General features: G+C 29.4%; 2 protein-coding genes across 7 annotated transcripts in view; both read right to left on the bottom strand.

Moving 5' to 3' along the window:
- LOC122531474 (glucose dehydrogenase [FAD, quinone]) overlaps positions 1 to 8500 on the bottom strand; it is a 46644-nt gene extending 38144 nt beyond the window's left edge. For both annotated transcript variants that reach the window (XR_006307288.1, XM_043659418.1), the window contains exon 1: positions 8361 to 8500. The gene's annotated coding sequence lies outside the window, so the exon portion shown is untranslated. The remainder of the gene's footprint in view (positions 1 to 8360) is intronic.
- Positions 8501 to 8555: 55 nt separating this feature from the next.
- Positions 8556 to 21381, bottom strand: LOC122531473. 5 transcript variants are annotated; one of them, XR_006307287.1, is made up of 16 exons: positions 21147 to 21380; positions 20556 to 20648; positions 19984 to 20148; positions 19439 to 19570; positions 18849 to 19063; positions 18401 to 18435; positions 18165 to 18261; positions 16235 to 16450; positions 15195 to 15608; positions 14420 to 14704; positions 13873 to 14077; positions 13129 to 13550; positions 11301 to 11398; positions 11106 to 11219; positions 10313 to 10420; positions 8556 to 8625 (listed from the first exon to the last, which is right to left on the bottom strand). XR_006307287.1 is itself a non-coding variant. In XM_043659415.1 (13 exons), the coding sequence occupies exons 1-13, from the start codon at positions 21322 to 21324 to the stop codon at positions 12524 to 12526; spliced, it is 2634 nt and encodes an 877-aa protein (XP_043515350.1). In that variant the 5' UTR covers positions 21325 to 21352; the 3' UTR covers positions 11949 to 12523. The 5 variants fall into 5 exon arrangements, 2 of the variants coding, with proteins under 2 accessions (XP_043515350.1, XP_043515351.1); XR_006307285.1 differs by lacking the exons at positions 8556 to 8625; positions 10313 to 10420; positions 11106 to 11219 and adding an exon at positions 12072 to 12700 and having other exon boundaries at positions 11316 to 11398; positions 21147 to 21352; XR_006307286.1 differs by lacking the exons at positions 8556 to 8625; positions 10313 to 10420; positions 11106 to 11219; positions 11301 to 11398 and adding exons at positions 12611 to 12700; positions 12818 to 12913 and having other exon boundaries at positions 21147 to 21381.
- Between the last annotated feature and the right edge of the window lie 306 nt (positions 21382 to 21687).

Raw genomic sequence — 21687 nt, 5'->3', positions numbered from 1 at the left:
TTATGTAACATTTTGAGTGCAAGTATATTAATTATACAATATTAATTACATTCATTATGAATCATATTAATACGAATATAATGATGAATACGAAGAAATTGTATTACTACGATAATAAAGAAGGTAAAAGGATAATTCTAATAATTAATTGTTAGAATTATAATTTTAATCGTCAAAGTTTAACACAAGTAAATTATATTCATTTAAATGGATTGCATTGTAAATTATACGTTTTGCAAATGTACGAGTGATGTTTGTTTTGTTGACGGGATCAAACGATTAATTCGAATAACGACTTGAACTTAGGCAACGTAGGAGTGACCAATGTAAAAATTCGTAAAATCCGCAAGAACGAAATGTTAAATTCCTCGCAGGTAATGAGACACTTTCTTCGCTGATTGCGTAACAGGAAAAAAATTTCAAGAGTCGAAACAGAGTTGTTTTCCCGGCAGAGAGTCCCATTCATGCTCTCAAACAGAATTGTATCAGCATCTGTTATTAATTTACATCGCGTAAATGCGTAGAGTCCGTGGTAACGGAAACGAGGAAGCGTCTCACACTTTCTTCCTGGCGGTCTCTCTTAACAGAGAAGAGAAAGAATTATCATGACTGCAAATTATGCAGTATATGTGTGTGTGTGCGTGTGTCCGCGTGTGTCGTAATTCTTATAAAACGGCATTAAATAATCATCCTGTTTCTTTTGTGCTTGAATAACGCACATTTTTCCGCTGATTGGTTTCCGATCGTTCGAAAATTCTTTATTTCTCATAAATATCCTGTAATCTTCTGTCATTAAAAGGGTAATCGTTAATGTTACGTTGGTGTACCTAAATATAGATTTTCTTCTCTGGAAATGATTTTTTTTTTTATATTTGAATAAAATTTGCAGAGAGAGAGTTTATATAAATATACGTTACAAATTTTATTGCAGAAATATATTATATATATATATTGTAGAAACGTAGGAGATTATCAGAATTCTAAAATTATTAAAATTATACTTCTAATTGTTTGAATAAAATCGTTCGGATCTTCGACAATTTATAAAGAGAGTTTGTGTAAATATACGTATATTTGAACAAAATTATCCTCCGACGTTTCACGAAGAGACGACAATATTCGATTAAAGTTATAAGCGAATAACGTACATTCGAGATACAGATGTCAGAAGGGAATTGAACTGAAATTAAACGAATATTTTTGAAAGCATTGAATTTCCGGAATATTCAAGCTTCAAATCTCTTCTGTTCTTTTTCTTCTTCTTTTTTTTTGTTTCATCCGTAAAACATTTTTCGGCGAAACGAAAATAACCGATTCAGTGCATTAAACGAAGAGATTCGTTTCCTGTTACCTATCGGATGGATAAAATTAGTTATAAATAGATTTTACACCGAAACGATTTTACGTCATTCACTGATATTATAAGCTTCTAAGATTTATTTTATTATCACTCTTTCTCTCTCTGTCTTTATAAATATCACGGTGAAACACCTTGTGTACTAAATTTATATACTACATAACTTTTCGATCTTACAACTAGGCAATGTCGCAGACTCGTTGTTTTCCTTTTCCACGTTTCATCTAATTGGGGAATAAATTTCATCAAATACAGAGGACACTGAGTTCTGTCTAGCCACTTAACGAACACGAAAATGTTGGCAAGATTTATTGAAGAGAATACGATGATACATGCTCTCTATCTACATACACACATACATATACGTCTGGTTTCGTTGAGCTTACTTATTTTCAACTTGTACCGAGAGTTTGAAGTGTTGTCGAGAAGGAATGGCTAGAAACGTTTCTCACATTTCCAAGTGGAATCCGATGGCACACCAGAGTTCAATGTGAAACTTCGGCAAATTTCATAAAATTCGACGTATATTAGATAGTTGGAAGTACTGTTCTTTTGCATAAATCTGTTGTCAGCAACAATCGAACGTTCCATATGTTTAAAATTGCATTTGAACTCGTGACGGTGCTTGTGATAAAATTACACTTAATCAATTTAATTTATTAAGTATATTATATTTAAAATGATATTTAAATTTATAATATGCTTGTAACAAAATTGAACTGAAACATTTATTAATTTGTTATATAACCGTATATAGTTGAGAATTTTTAATCTTATTGGAACGAAAATTTCGATATCGAAAATTCAATTTTTTAATTAGTATCGATTAATTACATCGATATCGTTTTAAATTCAATTTTTTAATTACTTCGAGTTGATGAAACTGCCGATGTCACATGCGAGTTTTTTTTACAAATGAAATTTGTGAAAATTTAAAAATAAAGCGAGCAATTTACTGCCGTTCTTTCGACCAGAGCAAATAATATTCAAAGTTGACGTTCGGGGTATTTTAAATAAATTGCCCCACGGTCTGATGTCGTGCTGCATTTTATTGCAATTATTGCTCACATACACGACTGTCACGCAATCAAAATCACCGACAACCAGCATCTATCTATCCTTGTAACGTTTTACACTTTGTCATAATAGCCAGCAAATAGCGCGTACGTCAATCAAAATTTATGCAATAGCAAGATTATTTATTTCCAGCAGTCCTACGGATTCTTTTTTTCGTTGCTTCAAAGACATAATAATTTTTATCTTTTGCAGAGAAAAATTTTTAGAAATTACGACTTCTATGAAAAATCTTCCAGTTGTGTTTTCTAATTATCATTGGGATATTTCTTCATCAAAAATATTTTATCTCCCTTCCTTCGAATTCAATAGTGATCACTGATGCAAAACAGCAGACACTTTTCAAGATAGTTGACATCTTCACAGAGATCGAATTTTACAATAGTGATTATATGATAAAAAGGAGTCGGTCTCATTAGATTGTTATTGGGAAATTTAAAAGGATATAAATACAAAAACTGAACAGAATGTGCAAAAGTATGTAAAATATTTGAAATGAAATAAAATAAAATACTTAATACAATATTTAATAAATGAAATGAATCTTTTGTTTATTCATTTTTCGGAAAAATGTAAAATTTAAAAGTCGAGGCACTCAATAATCTTCAATTACATTAATTATAATTCACTGTAATTAAATTTAAACTTTTTATCAAGATATTTTATTAAACTACTTATCGAGATATCATAAACATCTCATCCTAGACATCTTTTTATCTCACCATTGCATTTAAGGGTTAAGAAATTAAATTTTTAATGAAAAGAAGATCTCGAATCTATTTTATCTTGAAGTTGGACTTCATTTATATTTATGAACTGAGTGTTTCCTTTTTGACATGGATACTAGCATTGCGATAAATGAGATTTTATATTAAGTTCATATATCAATTGCATACACAAATGATTTGGAATAAGTATTGTTTTAATAAATATAATTATACAATTATATATAATTTAGAATTTTATTGCTCGTAAAACCTCAAATTTTTTTGAAAAAGGAAGGATATTTCCAATTTCTTTAAAATTAAAAATAATATGTAATACTTTTATTCAATTATTGATAACTTGTACTATAATCCATTAAATGATGATTTATAACAACGAAACAAATTTACAGTTATTTATAACGAAGCAAATTTAAGAACCAAATTGACGGTGAACAATTGTTTCTCTTTCTTTTTCTTAAAACTGTTTTACACACACAGACAATTTTTGCAATTACTGTAAATCTAGACAATTAAATATAAGTTTTCGCAAAAATATAGTTTCACATGAATCTTATCCTGTTGCAGAGAACTCTATACGTATAACATAAAAGGTATCCAATTTTGTTTATATCCCACAGAGTCACTTTATGGGATATAACAGAATATAACTCTCGTCTAATAAAAAGCAACGTCCATAATATTTTCTTGCACTTGAGAAATATAGTGTTCAATATGAGACGCCGTAAGAAAAGTAACACGATAAGTGGTTTTCATGAAAATCAATATTAAATTCACATACACAGGCGGCGGAAGGTGAACGATAAAAACGTGAAGCGAGAAAATTGTGCAACAAGATTTATCCAGGCGTTTCGACCTTAAAATTCATATAAAGTTTTCTTAACAAGCCATTTTACGTAACGTGCAACGAGCAACGAGCCGTTAGGGGTAATTTTTAACGTGGCTATTAAACAAGAGTTATACATACTTTTTCTTCTACGTTTACCGAGAATAAGTCTCTATTACTTCCACCTCTCTAATCGCACCGCTTCAAGATTTGAGCTTCATTTTGCGCCGTTATGATAACCGGATGTCCGATAGTCCACTGAATTATAAAATTATTTTGTTGGACGAAAGAATACTTTTCGCCTCGGGGTACTTTTTTTTTTCGTGCAAATATATTCATTCCAAATCATTTGTATTCTATATTTTTATATGTGGTATATATATTGTTTTATTTTTCTATATTATTTCTATATTAACCTTTAATATCTTCTATATTATTTCTATATTAATACTTAGTATCTTCTATATTATTTCTATATATAGTATAATATATATAGAAATATATTCTATATTTCTATATATAGTATATATATTGCTTTATTTTTCTATATTATTTCTATATTAACCCTTAGTACCTTCTATATTATTTCTATATATAGTATAATATATATAGAAATATATTCTATATTTCTATATATAATATATATATTGTTTTATTTTTCTATATTATTTCTATATTAACCTTTAATATCTTCTATATTATTTCTATTAACCTATAGTATCTTCTATATTATTTTTATATTAACTCTTAGTATCTTCTATATTATTTCTATATTAACTCTTAGTATCTTCTATATTATTTCTATAGCAACCCTTAGTGAGATAGTAGTGTTACACGAATTGAAATCATTGCTCACTCTTTTTTACGAACCGCCACTAATATTTTTTTCTATTTTCACTGATTGTGAGTGCAAGATTTGACGTACATCTCTACTCGAATTCTTAGAACATTTGTCATTTTAAATATTTAATATTATGATAATAGCTACTATAATAGTATTATATAATATTATAATAATAGATAATACAATTTTTCAATTTTTCAATTGCACGTGTATTTTATAATTATTAACATGTTGGCATTTGAGAAGTATTCTTCCAACTTTGAAATAAATATAAATACTTGTCTTAAGACTTTCGAACGCAAGTGTACATCACCAAAATTAGAATATTATATTATTCAATATTTTCAAAAAAAAGGAGAATAAATTTTCGAAATTGAACGATATTGAACTATTTAATATAATAAAAAAATAATAGAGAATTGATAGACAATATAGAATTAGTAGAATTAGATGTTAGATAATTAGATATAATAATTGATCATATAATTTGTAAATATTTAGCAGAGTTATCTCGAGTTAAAAAAAGTTAATATTGCCAAAAATGTGCAAAATTTCACTATTCCAACGTTGTACAAAGATATACTATAATAAAAAAGATATAATATAATACAATATATGTACTTGCAAAACAATCGTGTCACCAAAATGGTAATGCTCATTAAATCACGAAAGACTCTTTTCCTCTATTTAAAACAAACCCAGCACCGCAACACAATTACTGAAGATATGCAGCACGTATAAAAATATCACGAGCGATAACAAGTTCATAAATATTCACGAATAACACGCTTCCGATTTTAAATATCGTTAACGTCAAACATATCAACGATTATATTTAATTATAAAACTCAATCGTTGTATCATTTTATCATCTGTAACGAACCTTTTGCATGTGATTCGTTAATACGTACACTGTCTAACAGATGTAGAAAAAAAAAAAAATGGAGGGGAAAAAAAGAGAAGAAATGGACCGTTATCTTTGTACACTCGCTCTCAGTTGGAGAGAATGGTAAGACAAGTAGTACGATGAACCTAGTGGGAATATTTCAAGGGAAAGGTAGAATGATTCCATGATTCTTAATGCCAAGGTATGTCTCGACGTGAGTTGATAATACTGTAATGGCATTATTGCGGTGTATGTATGTGTATAAATGCACGAAGAAAAATCATTGTAACGTTCGATTTCAAGAGGTAATTTTGCGGTGCACGTAATTTTCTTGTGACGTTGAATACAACGGAGGCGAATTCTATTTGCATTGGAATTTTGTTTTGAACACACGAATTTTAGAGGCGTTCGACGGACAGGTGAAAGAGTACGTGGATCAGCACGACGTGCACATATTTTGAAGGGCACAATAGGACGAGAAATTTATATGAAAAGACGGTGCTTCTGAAATTTTGTTAAATTAATATTTTTCTCAAAATGGGCATATTTTTCGTTCAATCCGTTTTTTTTTTAGAAAAGAAAACCAGTTTTTTTTAGAGAACAGAATCTAAATTATTTCTACATTTCCCCCAAATTTTTATATTTTCTACTTTTTACCCCCAAAATTATATATGTGCATATATATATATATATATATATATATATATATATATATAATATTTCTGATGGATTCGTAAATTTAGCGTTTGTTAATATTAATTTATTAAATTTTAATATATTAATATAATATTAATTTATTAAATTTTCGTCGAAAGATATCGCACGTAATACATATGTATCTAAATTTATCAGTTTAATTATCGAGTGATTTGATTAATTTTACATTACTAGAGAGATGTACGTGGGAGAATTTAAACTGTGAACTCGGTCATTTCCTAATCAAGAATTCTTTTCGTGGTTCAAAAATAATAAAACTGACATTATCGTTAAAAGAATTACGGATTCCAGTTATAGTGTATTAGAAATAACTGGAAAGGTGAATCAACTCGTACTTTTCAAATAAAATAGCTCAATCGCAATGACTGTTTTGCGTTCTAAAATTGTTCAATGATATTTCAACGAATACGTTCTTTCACGTATTTTGAAAATTAAACTCGTAAAAATATGAAAACAAAAGATTCCAAATCTTCATTCTCAGAATATTATTCTCAGGATATTATCCTCTTGAAAATTGCAAATTGGATTTACACAATTCGTAACGTATAATTTCGTCCTGATTTTATACTTCGTTAGAGATGAATGTTTCACATAGCGCACGAATAATTAGATTCAAACTTCAGATATATACCCACATTCCTCCTGATTATCTTGTTCTGTCGTTCTTTTCAACGTTACACAATTCGCCGGCGACTTCATTTCTCATTGTTCGACGAAAAAAACGCGAAAGAAAGGAACTCACGATTATAATTAACACGTCTTGCAACGTTTTAGAAGAAAAAAAAAAAAAAAACTCGACTTATTCGCCGTGTCTCCCGTCAGGAACAATTAGCGCAGACGTCGGCGAAATTTCATCTTTTTTAAAGGAGCCTGTTTATCTGATTCTCGTTCCGTAAAATTTTGTAAATTCCTCTTTTCACACTCGCACCATTTTAAGATTTGAAATAAAAACGAGATAGTAAATAAGACAAGAAAGTTTAAATTATAATATAATATATAATTTAAATTTTATTATATGTATATATATATGATCTGCAAATATTTAAAGGAAAACAATGACTTTGTAAGTATTTTTAGAAATACCGACGACTAAGATACATGAAACAGAAATAAAAAAAATTTTGTGACATACAATAAACAAAGTTTCGCTTACATTTATATTTTACGAAAATTTATTTAAATTACGTTAAAAATACGTTAAAAAATTTCTGTGAATAATTACGAATTGGTCAATTTGATCAGTTTGGTAGTCCTGGTATTAATTCAAGTTATATAGATTTTGAGAAAAGATGACGATATTTTTTGTAGAGCAGAAATATAAATGAAATAAGAGTAAAAAAAAATAAATAAATAAAATGTAGCGTCTAATATTAATTAATAACACAGTCAATATTAATTAATAAATTACTAAAAGTCCATAAATAACAATTCTTTTTCTACTTTGAATATTAGAAATTTGACAGATGTATACAGATCTCTGCGACTGTACATTAAATTAATATATATATAAAGAATATAACGAAGAATATTTTTTAAATTACAAACAATAATTTTTAATAACCGTCATTAATAACTAGCACTAAAAATAAGAAAGTTTAGTGAGAATATGTATTGAAATATATTTCCCTACTATAAATTATGTTTCATTTTTCATTGTCAAACTTTCTCATTGTCAAGCTTCAAAACTATCATCAAAAATAAAATGACATTTTCAATTTGAGATGTTTCTGCGAATCAAAATTAAATGAATTAGAAATGTACGTACGATATTGAAATCCATTAATCCTCAAGAGAAACGTGTTTATCCAGCGTCTCAACAAACTCGACGATCGATTGAAATAATTTCAACGTTATTCTCTTAATTAATGTTTCGATGATTTAATTTTCCACGTCGTTAATAAATAAATAAATGAAGTGATATAGACACTCACCTCTGTGGATGGTAGTTGCCCTTATTATCCTCTCGAATTATGTTTCACAGTCACGACACCGAGGATCCTCCGGCGTGTTAATACCCACGGTGCACGCGGGAGTAACAAGATCGTGGTTCACGGTACCACGATCAACAGCAGACTAGTCCGATACCATTCTCCATCGAGGTTGTAATATTCGACAACTTCCACCACTTTCTCACCTTCCCTTCTGCCATGGTACCAGCTTATGGAAATGATCCGTGCGGTTGCTACCATCTCGCCGCTGAAAGTTAAAGAACACCAGGCTTTTGCAACAATCAAGTAAAACACGATATATTTCGTTTTTGTGAAATTTACAAATACGAGGTACTCATTGGTAGTAGCATTGTTGCTGTTGTCAGTGGCATTAAGTTCCACGTTGGGCAAATTGAATTGTAAATGGAAATTTAATTTGTAATTTAACTTTGATCTTTGAACAGGGAGATTTTGATATTGCGAATAAATTATTGTTGGTATTAATTAGGTTGTTACATATTTTAAATGTGTAAATGGAAATTTAATATCTGAGTGGTTATCTGTAAGGAATATTTTTCTAAGTAAGATATAAGATTACTTATTGTTGGTACTGTTAAGTTGCTATGACAATGAACTTCGTACAAGTTTTTACATTTTTGTAAAAGTAATTTAAAAAGTAGAATCTAGGTAGAAGTTTATTTTATACATTAGATATATTTTCGATATTTTTGCATTGTATTGCGTTATCTATATAAATTTTCTATTAAATGTTTTAATATTATAAATAATATTATTATAATAAATATTATTAATAATATAAAATAATAATATTATTATAATTAATATTATTAATAATATAAAAATCCGCAGTCTGGTTATTACGCAACGAATGACAGGTGTATGTGCCGTGATTTTAAATGATTCAGTTATGTGTCACGAGAACAATAAAATCGTAAAAGCAAGGATTTCAATGGAAAATTAATATTTGACCTAAGAATAGAAATTTAATATTTGAGTTAAGAATGGAAAATTAATATCTGACCATTGTTTCCCGCAGTTCATTCTTTTTTCCAATATTACATGTACAGCGAGTAATTACTTTGCAAGCTTCCAAATGATTTTTCGCCCTCAAAATAATTTCTATTAAAATAAAAGTATCAATGTATTAAATATTATTTATACGCCAATTTTTAAATCTAACTATTTTAAATAATTATTTTGCAAATTTTATATGAAATGTCGTTTCGAGGTAAAAAATATTTTTAATTAAATCAAGAATTATCTGAATCGGTATATTTTTTTTTCTCTGTAAAACCGTACAAATTCTTGTAGCAACTGAAAACAGAGTATTTGAATAATTTGTTTTAATGATATTATGAAATCTGAGAAACTTTTCCGTACAGCGAATTACTGTACGTACAAAAATAATTATACAGAGAATAATTTTATGATTTTTAAATGGCAGAAACGAGACTTCGAGGAATGATATTATTTATTATATGGAACAACTTAAGAGTTTCATATCACAGATATTTCCTAAAAACTATTCAACCCAAGAATATATACTGATTTTAACATAATTAATTCTCACAAACAATATATAATTTCTGTCATTTTATTCGTAATATGTTTTTAATTTTCTTTCCTTTCGTCTTTCATATCGTATTCTATATGCTTTCGATCAGAATTGTATTGGAATCTATTTCATATTATTTTCATACTGCTACGAATGTTACAACATTTTTAAGAAATGTACGAGCCATGTTCGAATCGAAAAAATATGAAAGAATTTCTAAGTAACATTCAGTCGCGATCATAAATTAAATAAGGAATAATTTAATAATAAAATTCTAGGGAAAATTTTCAAAGTATATCTTAATTACTCGATAACAACAATAATTTATTTCTTATGTTTCTTATCATTCTTCGTGTGCGTTTATGCCATCTACATATACCTATTAAGTTGTTGCAAATTTGACGAAAATTTCAGTGTTCGTTATGTTTCGTATCACCATATTGCCTCAATTAAAACGCACCATCAATTAGAGCGTATGTATCCAAACCTTTAATTAATTGAAATTCCAATTACGTAACGGAGTTAACTTTTAATTGACAGTTACGCGTTGGTACACTCAAAATTGCAATTAACATCTACAGTTTCGATTTAACAAATCAGAGTTTAACAAAAGTTTAACATCGTTCGGTTATGCTATCGTACAGACGATGAAAAATTGTCGAATGTTTCAAACTCTCATAACGAGACCTTTCTGGATTTGTATGCAAATTCATATTTTTGAGAATAGAATAGAAAATTTCGTTCATTATGCAATTGAAAATTTCTCACAAATGCCCGACAGTCCTTTTTAATTATAATTTATATAAATTCTATGTCATAATATGTTAAAATTATTTATTCATTTGATACGTTAAACCATATAATACGTGAAATTGTTTGCATGCATATAATAAATTATTCATTTAATACGTGTAATTACATAACTCATTAACGATAGTATACCTCTTCCGTTTAATTGCAATTCACCGCAAAAGGGAATGAGAATGACAGTAATTATTCGCGAATTCGTTCGGAATTCATTCACGCGTTCAAGCCGCGTTTTCGTAATGACAAACGTTTCCCAAAAGAAAGTTGCATCCCGCATTCCCGGACGTGCAACATGCGAAATTTAATGACAGGATATTAATGACGGAACGGAAACATATTCCTCAGTTTACGTAAGATTTTCTTACCTTTTTTTCGTGATTCATTTCAGCTCGCACTTTCAGCCGAATTAATCGCTCGCTGACATTTGTTGCAATGCAGAGTTGTTTGGTGAATAATGTATATTATTTTCAGGTCTGCCGCTGTAATTGTATCAGAACGTATGTTGCATAATATCATTAATGAAATTAATTTAGTATCATTAATTAAATTGAATATATTACCTTGATAGAGGTCCTGAGGCTCGTTTTTCGTCGTGGATGGACGAGATATGTTCTCGCATCGTAAAATCGTTCATGAGATGCTATCTTTCCCCTTTCACCTGCAATTAATATATAAAGTGTCACGATACATGCATAATTTATATATTGGTTAGATGAATATGTAATTTATTGCATTCAAAGTGTAATTTTTTAAACACTGCGTGTTTTACAATCCGTTGTAATTGTGAAAGATACAATTACTTACTATGCATGAGAGTATCTCGTCGAATAAGATGGATAGGAATGAATTCGTTTTCTAATGGAGATCTCGCAGCGCAATTCGAGACAACCATCGCCTTTTCAAAGGTGGATTAGTCGAAAGGTTACTTTATTTATTCCTTTTCATGATTAAATATCATACAAAAATAAAACACCTATTTTATTAAATATTATACTATATTATATACAACATATGTGTATTATATTGTCATTATATTGCACACATGTATGTGTATACATTGTATATATGTATAATGTATCTATCTCTATTGTATATAGTATATAATACATATATATTGTATGTATGTACGTATGTGTATATATGTTATATACTGTATAATATATTCTAGAATATATAGTATAAATATATATTATTATAATATCATAGATAACTGTGTTATAGAAAATATAAAAATTTATTGCATTACATTGTACACACCCCGGAACAAAAAGACACTGCGCTCTAAAAATTATTCTACCCCCCGATCCATTTTTACAAATTTTATTTAATACCTAACTGACTGTATTTCGCACGAATGTTACGCTTTCGATAGCTCCTGTACGACTGAGAAGCGTAAATATATTCGACTTGTTCGGTGTTGTCTGCCTCGCGGCCACGTACAATATTTACAATTTCGTTCGTCTATTTCTAAGAAATTGCGTGTCTCAGTAATGATACAGAATTCAACATACTACACATCCATGTCCAATATTCCAAGAACACTGACGTAATACTCTCTAAGCATTCTCTCTACTTTAACAACACACAATGTTAGAAAATATATATCTTTGCCCCGGGGTGTTGTATACAACAAAAATACTGATGTAATAATCTACGCATTCTCTCTGTTTTAACAATGCACAACACAAGAAAACATATATATTTTATTGTATATAATAACATCATAATTAATATGTACTAATATATTTTAATAATTTTAACTGTCGTGTTAACTAATTAATTTTTAGTTCCCCGATTTTTCATGACCATTTTTACGTTTCACTTGATTGTATTCGAAGTGTATGTAATCCTGAAGATCAATTTCGTCGTTGCTAGCACCGTAACTAGGCAGATTATAAAAGGACCGAATGGTAGGTTCCTCGTTTGCATAAATTAACTCAGGTGTCCCCGATTCTCTTTCCTAGTATTGAAATGAAAAGAAAGAAAAAACCGGTTTATTCTGCGTTGAACAATTAGACTACGTCAAAACGTCATATATAGCATGTATAGTGGAATACATCCTAGTCTTTGAAATTACCATTTTCAGCCAACGTTCTTTATGTTACAAAAAAAGGAAAGAGAGTATTTCTCATTTGTTGCTGTATTTTTCTAAAAAACCATCTGCCACTGAATACTAAAATATAGTTAATAAAAGAAAAAAATAAAGATAGTAAGTATTTCTCATTAAATTTACATATTGTTCAATTTTAAGTATTAATATTCTAAATATCACATCATTTTGAAGACTTAAATATTTAAAATATTCTTTTATTAAACTTTAATTCAATGTTTAGTATAATACTGGAAGTTTATTCAAATTTATTAAAATTAAAAGGGTAGTGTACAAACCTGTTGTAGCTGTGAATTTGTCGAAGCTGTTTCTATTTGAGTTTTAGGAAAAATTTTGTCAAATGTTTCTTCCAAGACTTGCGAATTATTATTCAGAATTTTTTTCACGTTGTTTGGTTCAGTTTTCAAAGATTCCAATTCGCTATAGTCAGTTACATCAGCAGTAACTTCTTCGCTATTCAAAACAGATGTTGTTAGTGAACTTTCACCGAAATTCAATTCTGTTTCTCGACTGGAAGTATCAAGCTCTTCGTTTATCATTTGTAGTATGGTCTGTATGTAAGGTAAAAGACTTTCTTTATTTAATTCGAAAAACAAATTTAAATCTATCTTTTCATTCTCTTTATTATCAATTTGCGTTGACGATAATTCTGAATGGACATCGTTCGACCGATCTGAAAAATTGAAATGTCGAATGGTGTCTGAAATAGATATATTATTTCATTGAATGTTTCGATTAAATTACCAATTTTTCGATTAATTAATTATCGATGGATTTAATACGACAATAGAAGAATATATTAATTACATTATTTTCTGCCATGAATATATCCAAATTTAATATATATATATCATATAATAGTTAATTACGATGTATAAAAAAAATAATAATTAATGTTACAATTTAAAATATAAAAAGCGTATCATAGATTGTTATAGATGACCTAATTTATCAAATAATGTGTTAATGTCTTACCTAATTTATCAGAGAATGTGTTATCAAATAATGTGTTAATGTCTTACCTAATTTGTCAAAGAATGTGTTAACACTTGGTTTGATGTTGCTTGTAAAGTTTTTATAATCATCATTCGAAAAAAAAACTTGATGCTCATTTTCTTCAGAATTTTTATTTCTAGATGTCAAATCCCATTCGAAGTTTTCATCGTGTTTCTCATTTTCTGGAGCTTTAGATGAATCCTGACAGGGGTACTTGTTAAGTGGTGCTTGCTTAAGTATAAGAAGAACAGAATAATTAATAATTAATATTTATAGGTAAGAAGAAAGAACATTTATTAATATTTATTAATTATTGAAGAACCTTTTATTTCGATTTGAATATGCGTATTAAAGTAAGAAGAAATAAAACAAAGGAATTTAATCATTTGTATTTTATGTGAAACGAAATGTAATAATTGCTATTTAATCATTTGTATTCTTTTTAATGAAGGAAATGTAACAATTATTTGCGTTTCTTTAAATTATGTAAGTGTTATGCATAAAGAACAGTTCTCTTTCAAGAGAAACTTTTGTTCAATTATAGTTGTACCAAAGGCTTCGTAGAAAACTTACGTCTTTGCGATATTCTTCAATAGATTTCTCATCAAAAGTCTGTGGCACGTTTTCAATCGGGAAGAGCTGCATAGATTTAAGAAACTTCTCCAGGAAATCAACAGGAACGTCATCAAAGTGCTGCGCTTTACCCATCAACCTTTTGTCTCCCAAAAGACCAATCGAATCCTCAGAATGTGTTTCTTTCCTAGGAAGCTTCTTTTCAAAATCCTCGTACAATCCAGTCTTCAAAGATGAGTTATCGTTTCTGGTCGATGATAAATTTATCTTCCTCTCTGGAACGTTCTTAAAGAACAGTTCTGTATTAGTGAAAAAACAATTTAATAAATAAATTAATACTAGAATCCTAAACTCCTTTTACAACATTTTTTTATTTTGTTAAGTTATATTTATGTCACTGCTTTATTAATTTTTTTTTAACATTCTACTTGAACTTCAATCGGTTAGATGTGGTTGTTTCTTTAGATGCAAAATTAAATTGGAGTTAGGATTAAAAATAACCTCGCATATTCATCTTTATTCGTTTATTGGCTCTTTTAAACTTTCATTAATTGTTGTTTAAATATAATTTTTTTTAAGGTGTAAAACTAATACTTAAGTGAAGAATAGTATCGCACAAATTAAAATTACTCATTAACAACTAAAACTAAAATTAAGCGAATGATTAAATTGTCACTTTTCTTCACTTGTTTCTCGATATGACTAAGAACAAATAGAAATGTAAAATTTTCTTTATCGCATACACGAGACTAATTTTCATCAAAGTAATACTCACGATAGAGTAAGAGTTATCTCGTTCAGCAGACATCTTTTCATTCTCAGGAGTAATTTCATGGTAACGTTCTATGTTGGAATTATAATCGATGATTTGAGAATTGGTTAATTCCTTCATATTCTTCACTGGTACCACAAGATACCGTTGATCGTAAGTATTTTCTGTTTTCTGCGGTCGCAATGGCAAAAATTGGCTTCCCACGTGAGGAGGATATTTCAGAAGGTAATTGGAGAATGAAGGCGAATCAGATTCTCTTGCATTGTTCAAAAGTGCAGCATCCAAAGCTACGTAAGGTGGTAATAGAACTCTGCTTGGAACAAGAATCCTTTCTAAAATATTCGTCAAGTTTCTCTCTCTCAGAAGAGACACAAGTTTTTCTATTTCTTTGTTCGAGTCGTCCAACGGAGATGTATTCTGGAATCATTCAATTTACAGATCGTAATTAATTTTCTTTCAAAGATTTATTTCAAAGAGCTTTGAAGCTTTAATAACACTTTAACAAATTTAATGTTACTGCTACGCGAACTGCGTGATTTACGATAATCTGACTATATATAATTAATACCAGTATTTCAATATTTAATTTTTACTTAACCGAGGCGGTTTAATTTATGTACTTTTTGTATATTATTTCGTACCTGTTTCCCATCAATCAATCTAAACACATTAATTCTTTTTCGAACACGATGCATCATCGTCATCGTCATCCTTCCCTTCGTTTACAATTAAAAGTTAACTAAACAATAATAAATTAACCACTTAAGACGTTAGTCCCCTTCATTTCATTACACGATTCCATTCATTACTCGATAATTTTCTTAGAATTTTATCGTACCGACATTTATCTCTCTCTCTCTCTCTCCGTGTGCTTCACGCCACAAATCACGCTCGCCCGAACGAACTTACGCAACATAATTTAAACGATCCATTTGCGTAATAAACGCGGGAGTTAGTTCACCCCCTGCGACCGTGAATAATGCCCATGCGATTCCCTCGTTTCGCTCGTCGGTCTTTCGATGAAAATTCCATCGTGCGCTTACCATCGTATCGCCAACTACGTATGGATTTTCCGTCAATGCACCGCCGGGTCGTTCCTGCCCCGGAAATATCGGCCCCCCGACATTCAGCTTGTCGTGCGATGCTCGTAGCCATTTTCGTAACTGCTCGCCGCGCGACGACAGAATTTCCTCGAGCCAGCCACTGTACGCGGCAGAGCCGAGTATGTCCTTGATAGATCGAAGCCAATCTTGGAATTGCTGGAAATAACGGATGCTCGAGTGCTTTTATCGGCGAGATGGGGAAGGGGGGAAGTTTGGTTTTGAAAGGAGAGACCTTCGTGGCTTTGATGGACCAACAAATGGACAAATTAGAGAATTGGTTTATTTTTTTATAATATATCGATGAGAAAAGATGGGCAATGATATTATTTCTGTTATCTACTTTTTTTCTAATTTATATATTTAAATATTTCTCTCTGTCTTTCTGTCTTCGAATTTATTTTCGAATTATTGCTTGTCTTTCATTTTATATTTAATATAATTTTTATTTGATATATTTGATATACTTTATATTTGATATATTTGATATAATTTTTATTTGATATATTTAATATATTTTATATTTGATACATTTGATATATTTGATATAAATGCAGATGTGTGTGTGTGTGTGTGTGTGTTCTGAAAACAGATATTGGATTTGGATTTTTCTTTTTTATTTAAATATAAGGATACTCATCATTGTGTTTGTATTAGAAATATTTTACAATACTTTAAAGATACTTTAAAAACACGTGAAGAAGGTAGATCTGTTTTAATAGTTGGAATAGATAGATAGTAAATAAAAAATATGAAACAATTTTCTGCTTTGTTGAATAAATCAAGTTATTTTATTATTCTTGAATAATCCTCCCGTCGGGGAGATCTGAAGAGCTTCAGAGAGAAGTTAGGTCGTATTTTGAGGATGCTGGGAAAACCTTTGTGGCTTTGATAGACCAGTAAGTAGCAGATCAGAGATTAGGTTTTTACATCGAATATATAGAGAGACTACAGAGAGATATTAGATAAAAGATAAGAACTTCGAATGATAAATAATTTCAGCTATTTTATTATTTTCTATTCTAGAAATATCTTGTGTGATCTTATTATTTTATAAAATAACAACCTCAGGATTATCTTAATCTCAAGTGAATGGTACATATTCGAACTAACATACGTGAGATTCTGTGAGGAGTTTTAATCATTTTTGATACATTTAATCATGTTGACAGAATCATAAATTGCATTTGAAATATTACTTCAAGAAATATTTCTTCAGATGAAAAATACGAAATAAAAATGAAAGAGTTGTTGATAAAGCAAATGGATAAAAACGTTGTATAAAGGATTCTGCAACGTGTGAGTGAAGAAAAGAAATAGCCGGCTGTAGAGATTGTTTAAGATTTTCAATTTTGGTGTGTTTGGAAGTTTTTTGCGAGAAGAGGATTACTGAGGCTTACCCATACTGTAGAAACTGCTTGAGACCTTTAATTTGGAAAGTTTTTACGGAAGGGTACAATGGAACTTTGTATCACAGAAGTCGTTCAAGATTCTTAATTAAAAAATTTCGGAATGTTGTAATGTAAACATAGGTAAATGGTGAAGTTGATTTTCAATTTTGTTATTTAAATTTTGCTAATGAAGGCAAAATTTAGGAGATTGATAATTGAAATTAGTTCTAATTTAATTTAATGCATATTTGATCAAACGATTTTGTGGACAATTAGGATATAATTGGTAGATTGCAGGTTTTTATGCTCAAATAAAATTAAGTGCATTCAACTGATGCACAGAATGTACAAAAATTATGTTATTCACTATAATATACAAGGGATGAAATAAGTCTCCATTTCAGCTCAACTTCGACAACTGTATTGTACAAAAATAATTTGTGTAGAAGTCCCTAATCTAATAATTAGTATTTGAGCATTACCTTGAAATCCTTATGTTCCTCGGCGTGTTTTATCCACAATTCGATTGCGTCCAATTCCGTTTTCGATTTCAGATGATTCAGCCACGACTCAGGAGTGCTCATCATGCAAATGAATAATTTTTATTTACTTAAAAAAATATGTAGATATAGTTTTCATAATTTAGAAAAAGGAATATTACGTATAGCAATTTGTTCTGTAGAAATAAAATAAAAATGACTTAAGATGTGATATTCACCCTGCTTTTTCAACTCCATCCGTGTTTCCAGATACCTGGAAAAATGTCCATCATTTTTAATATTGAACGAATGATAAATTTGAGAAACTTTGAATTTTATTTATACGTTTCCCTCATAACATAGAAATATTAACGAGAATTATATGACTGTGACAGAAAACATAATTGCAGATTTTATTTATAATATAAGATTTCTAGTTCTAAATAATATATTATTAATTCATTATTATAATTCCCACTAATTTTAAATAATATAACATTAACGTGCTAAATTAGATATCTTGTTATTTAAATTGTGTGCGACAATTCGATTATAAGGTTATCTGCACAATACTGTAATACGGATTAAACATTCAAAGGGTTACCACAAGTTAAAAAGGGGGATATCTGTATTAATATTTCCATCTAATGTATAAAAATCGTTCTGTATAGTAAGGAAGAAACGTACCTCCTCAGTATCGTTTAGGGAAATTTCGTCTTTGTTCTTCAGAGATCTTCTCGAGAAAGATGAAGAAGAATCATTCGCTGCCACTGCGTGTGACTCGTGACAAATTCTTTTAATATTACAGTCGTTTGTCTCGCAAGATTCTACAATTTTTGCGGAACATGTTTGCATTCGTGGACACACCCATCCACGACAATGTACATTCGTCATTTCGTTCTCTGAAAAATTGCAAAGAAACGCAAGTGCGCTATGTAACATGTGCATTTAATAAATATTAATAGTGAAATCACTAGAGTGGTAGCTGCAGTTTTTAGAATGAATAATTCTTTCCAAAATAATTGAACAAAAACTGTTTTATAAATTGTTTCCTATTCCTCGTGTGGTTAAAAAGTGAATTACAATAAGCTTAAATAAAACGTGTTCGTTTGTATTAATTTATTTACGTATTTCTCAGAGCTAATTAATTCTTTTATAAATCCATAGTTACTAATTGTTTCTTTTAAAATTACTGTCGAATATAGATATGACATTAATGTACAGATACAATTTACAGAATCGTTTTAATTATTAATTCAATTTTAATTAAATTTTACCTGTTGCCATTATACAATCTGGTGTATGCCTACAGGGTGGACTCGCACAGTCACTCTCTGGTCTTCGTAAGAAACACTCATACTCCGATGGACAACCGAGATGTCGACATTTTACAAATAAAAGCTGCACATCTACGAAAATAATCACTGATTTATTGCAAAATTTATTTGAAAACGACGTCTCATGTTACTTGAACTGGCTTAAACTTTAATAATAATTACAATTAATAATAATAACTTTAATAATAATAATTAGACATATTACTTTAATATAATTATGAAATTTAGCACTGTTAAAATAACTTTTGATAAAGAGTGTACAGACGTCGTCTTTGAAGGGTTAAAAAAGGGTGATAGATTCATATTTGACAAAAATTACCATAAGTAAAAGGAGTAAAAAGATACCATAAAACTCTTATATAGTTTACAACTACATATATACAGTGAATGGTAATTATTACAATTCTATATATATAATAAAATATTATAGTATGAATATTTAAAAAATTTTGAAATTATAGTAACGTAAAGATAATATGACGGACCTTTGTTTTTCATGCAGGTTTGTATTAATTTACAGGGAGGGTTGGCACAGAACGATTCCCGGAGGATGCAGTGATTTCCTTGAGGACACTTGAACCCGGCGCAGGAAGCTGGACCTTCGTAATATTCCTTCTGAGATACACATCTTGCTATCTGTTGCTCACACTCTAATTAAAACGCAGTTGGTTTACATGCGCATACTCAATGAAACAATACATTTCTAGCTTTTTTAAATTAAAAAAAATGGCATACATAAAGATTATTGTTTGTAAACATATTTGGTGTGATGATAATTATGTAAAGTTTAATTACTAAAGAAATTAGTAGTTTTGCTATTCGCAATATGTTTACAATGAAAATTTTAAAAACTGTGGACACATTTATTTTCCTCAGTTATCTGAATATATATATATATATATTTTATTGATAACTTCTTCTTTCCTTAATGAAACGTTAAATATAAATATATATAGAAGAATGAGAAAGTGATAAATCAAATTATTCTCGTTGAAAAAATAATAAATGATTTATCTCTCTCTCAAAAAAAAAAGAGAAAAATTGCAGTATTACTCACTTTCGTCCCAGTGACAACGACGAACTTTTAACGTGCACATATAGCCATTGGTGCAATGTACAGTGTCACAGGTGGAAGGACCTCTTAGAGATTCTTAAAAAAAAACATTATTATTATTAAAATCTCTTAACCACTCATCTGCAACTTTAACAATAAACTGAAAAAATCGAATAATTTCTATAATTTAGCACACAATACATTTTTATTTGCAAGGCAAAAATTTTTTTTCCTTCGTTGTTTCTTTCATTCCTTGCAGCCAAACAACTATGTCATTTCATAATATTTTGAATTAAAAAGAATTGAGATATAGACCTGAACACTATTTACATGCCTCGAGAAAAATTGCAACTTTTCGTTTGATAGTTACCCATGAGGAAAACTTGCAGACTTTTACCCAATTTCTGTCTTATTTACAACTTAAACGCTTTACTTTACTCATTTATATCTTAAACAACTGTTTGAGCCCGTTCACAGAATACGAAATTGCATCAACGGTGTTCTTTGTACGCTTTGTCTCGTGTATATAATTCAATTTCAGCAACAAGGGGGAGGTCGACGACGAGTAGTATCTTTGTTGAGAGACTTACATACCTGTTCGAGATCTTGCGCAGTACAGCATATTGGGACACGGAGGATCTTTACATCGAAATTTTCGATGCACACAGACGTCATTTCCTTTGCACTGTAAATATGCACATCCTCTGTGATCGTTGCCATCGATAGTTCCTGCAATCAAGCACAAAATTTGGTCATGAAAATATTCGATCATTTATAAAAGCCTTTCATAAATGTATCTTGTTATAAGAAATATTTTCAAATTAACATTGTAGTGACATTCAATTATTATGATTATATTGGTGAAATTTGAGAAAAGTCCAAAAATACATACACGCATATATATAGAAGATATATGAATCGTTTCATGCAAAAGTGTTTATTTATTTGATTTGATTTACATTACAAAAGATTAATATTAGATATAAGTTTGCCATAATTCATGTAAAAAGGATACAACATTTTTTGATATTTTTATACAAGAATTAATTTTCTTGACTTACATCATTTTTGCATTAAACGGTTCGTATGATACAAGTAATACAAGTAATAAAACTATTATATGAAAGATACACAT

The sequence above is a fragment of the Frieseomelitta varia genome, unplaced genomic scaffold (genome assembly GCF_011392965.1).
Source record: "Frieseomelitta varia isolate USP_RPSP 00005682 unplaced genomic scaffold, Fvar_1.2 scaffold_40, whole genome shotgun sequence".
NCBI lineage: Eukaryota > Metazoa > Arthropoda > Insecta > Hymenoptera > Apidae > Frieseomelitta > Frieseomelitta varia.
This window is presented reverse-complemented; position numbering and strand designations above follow the sequence as displayed.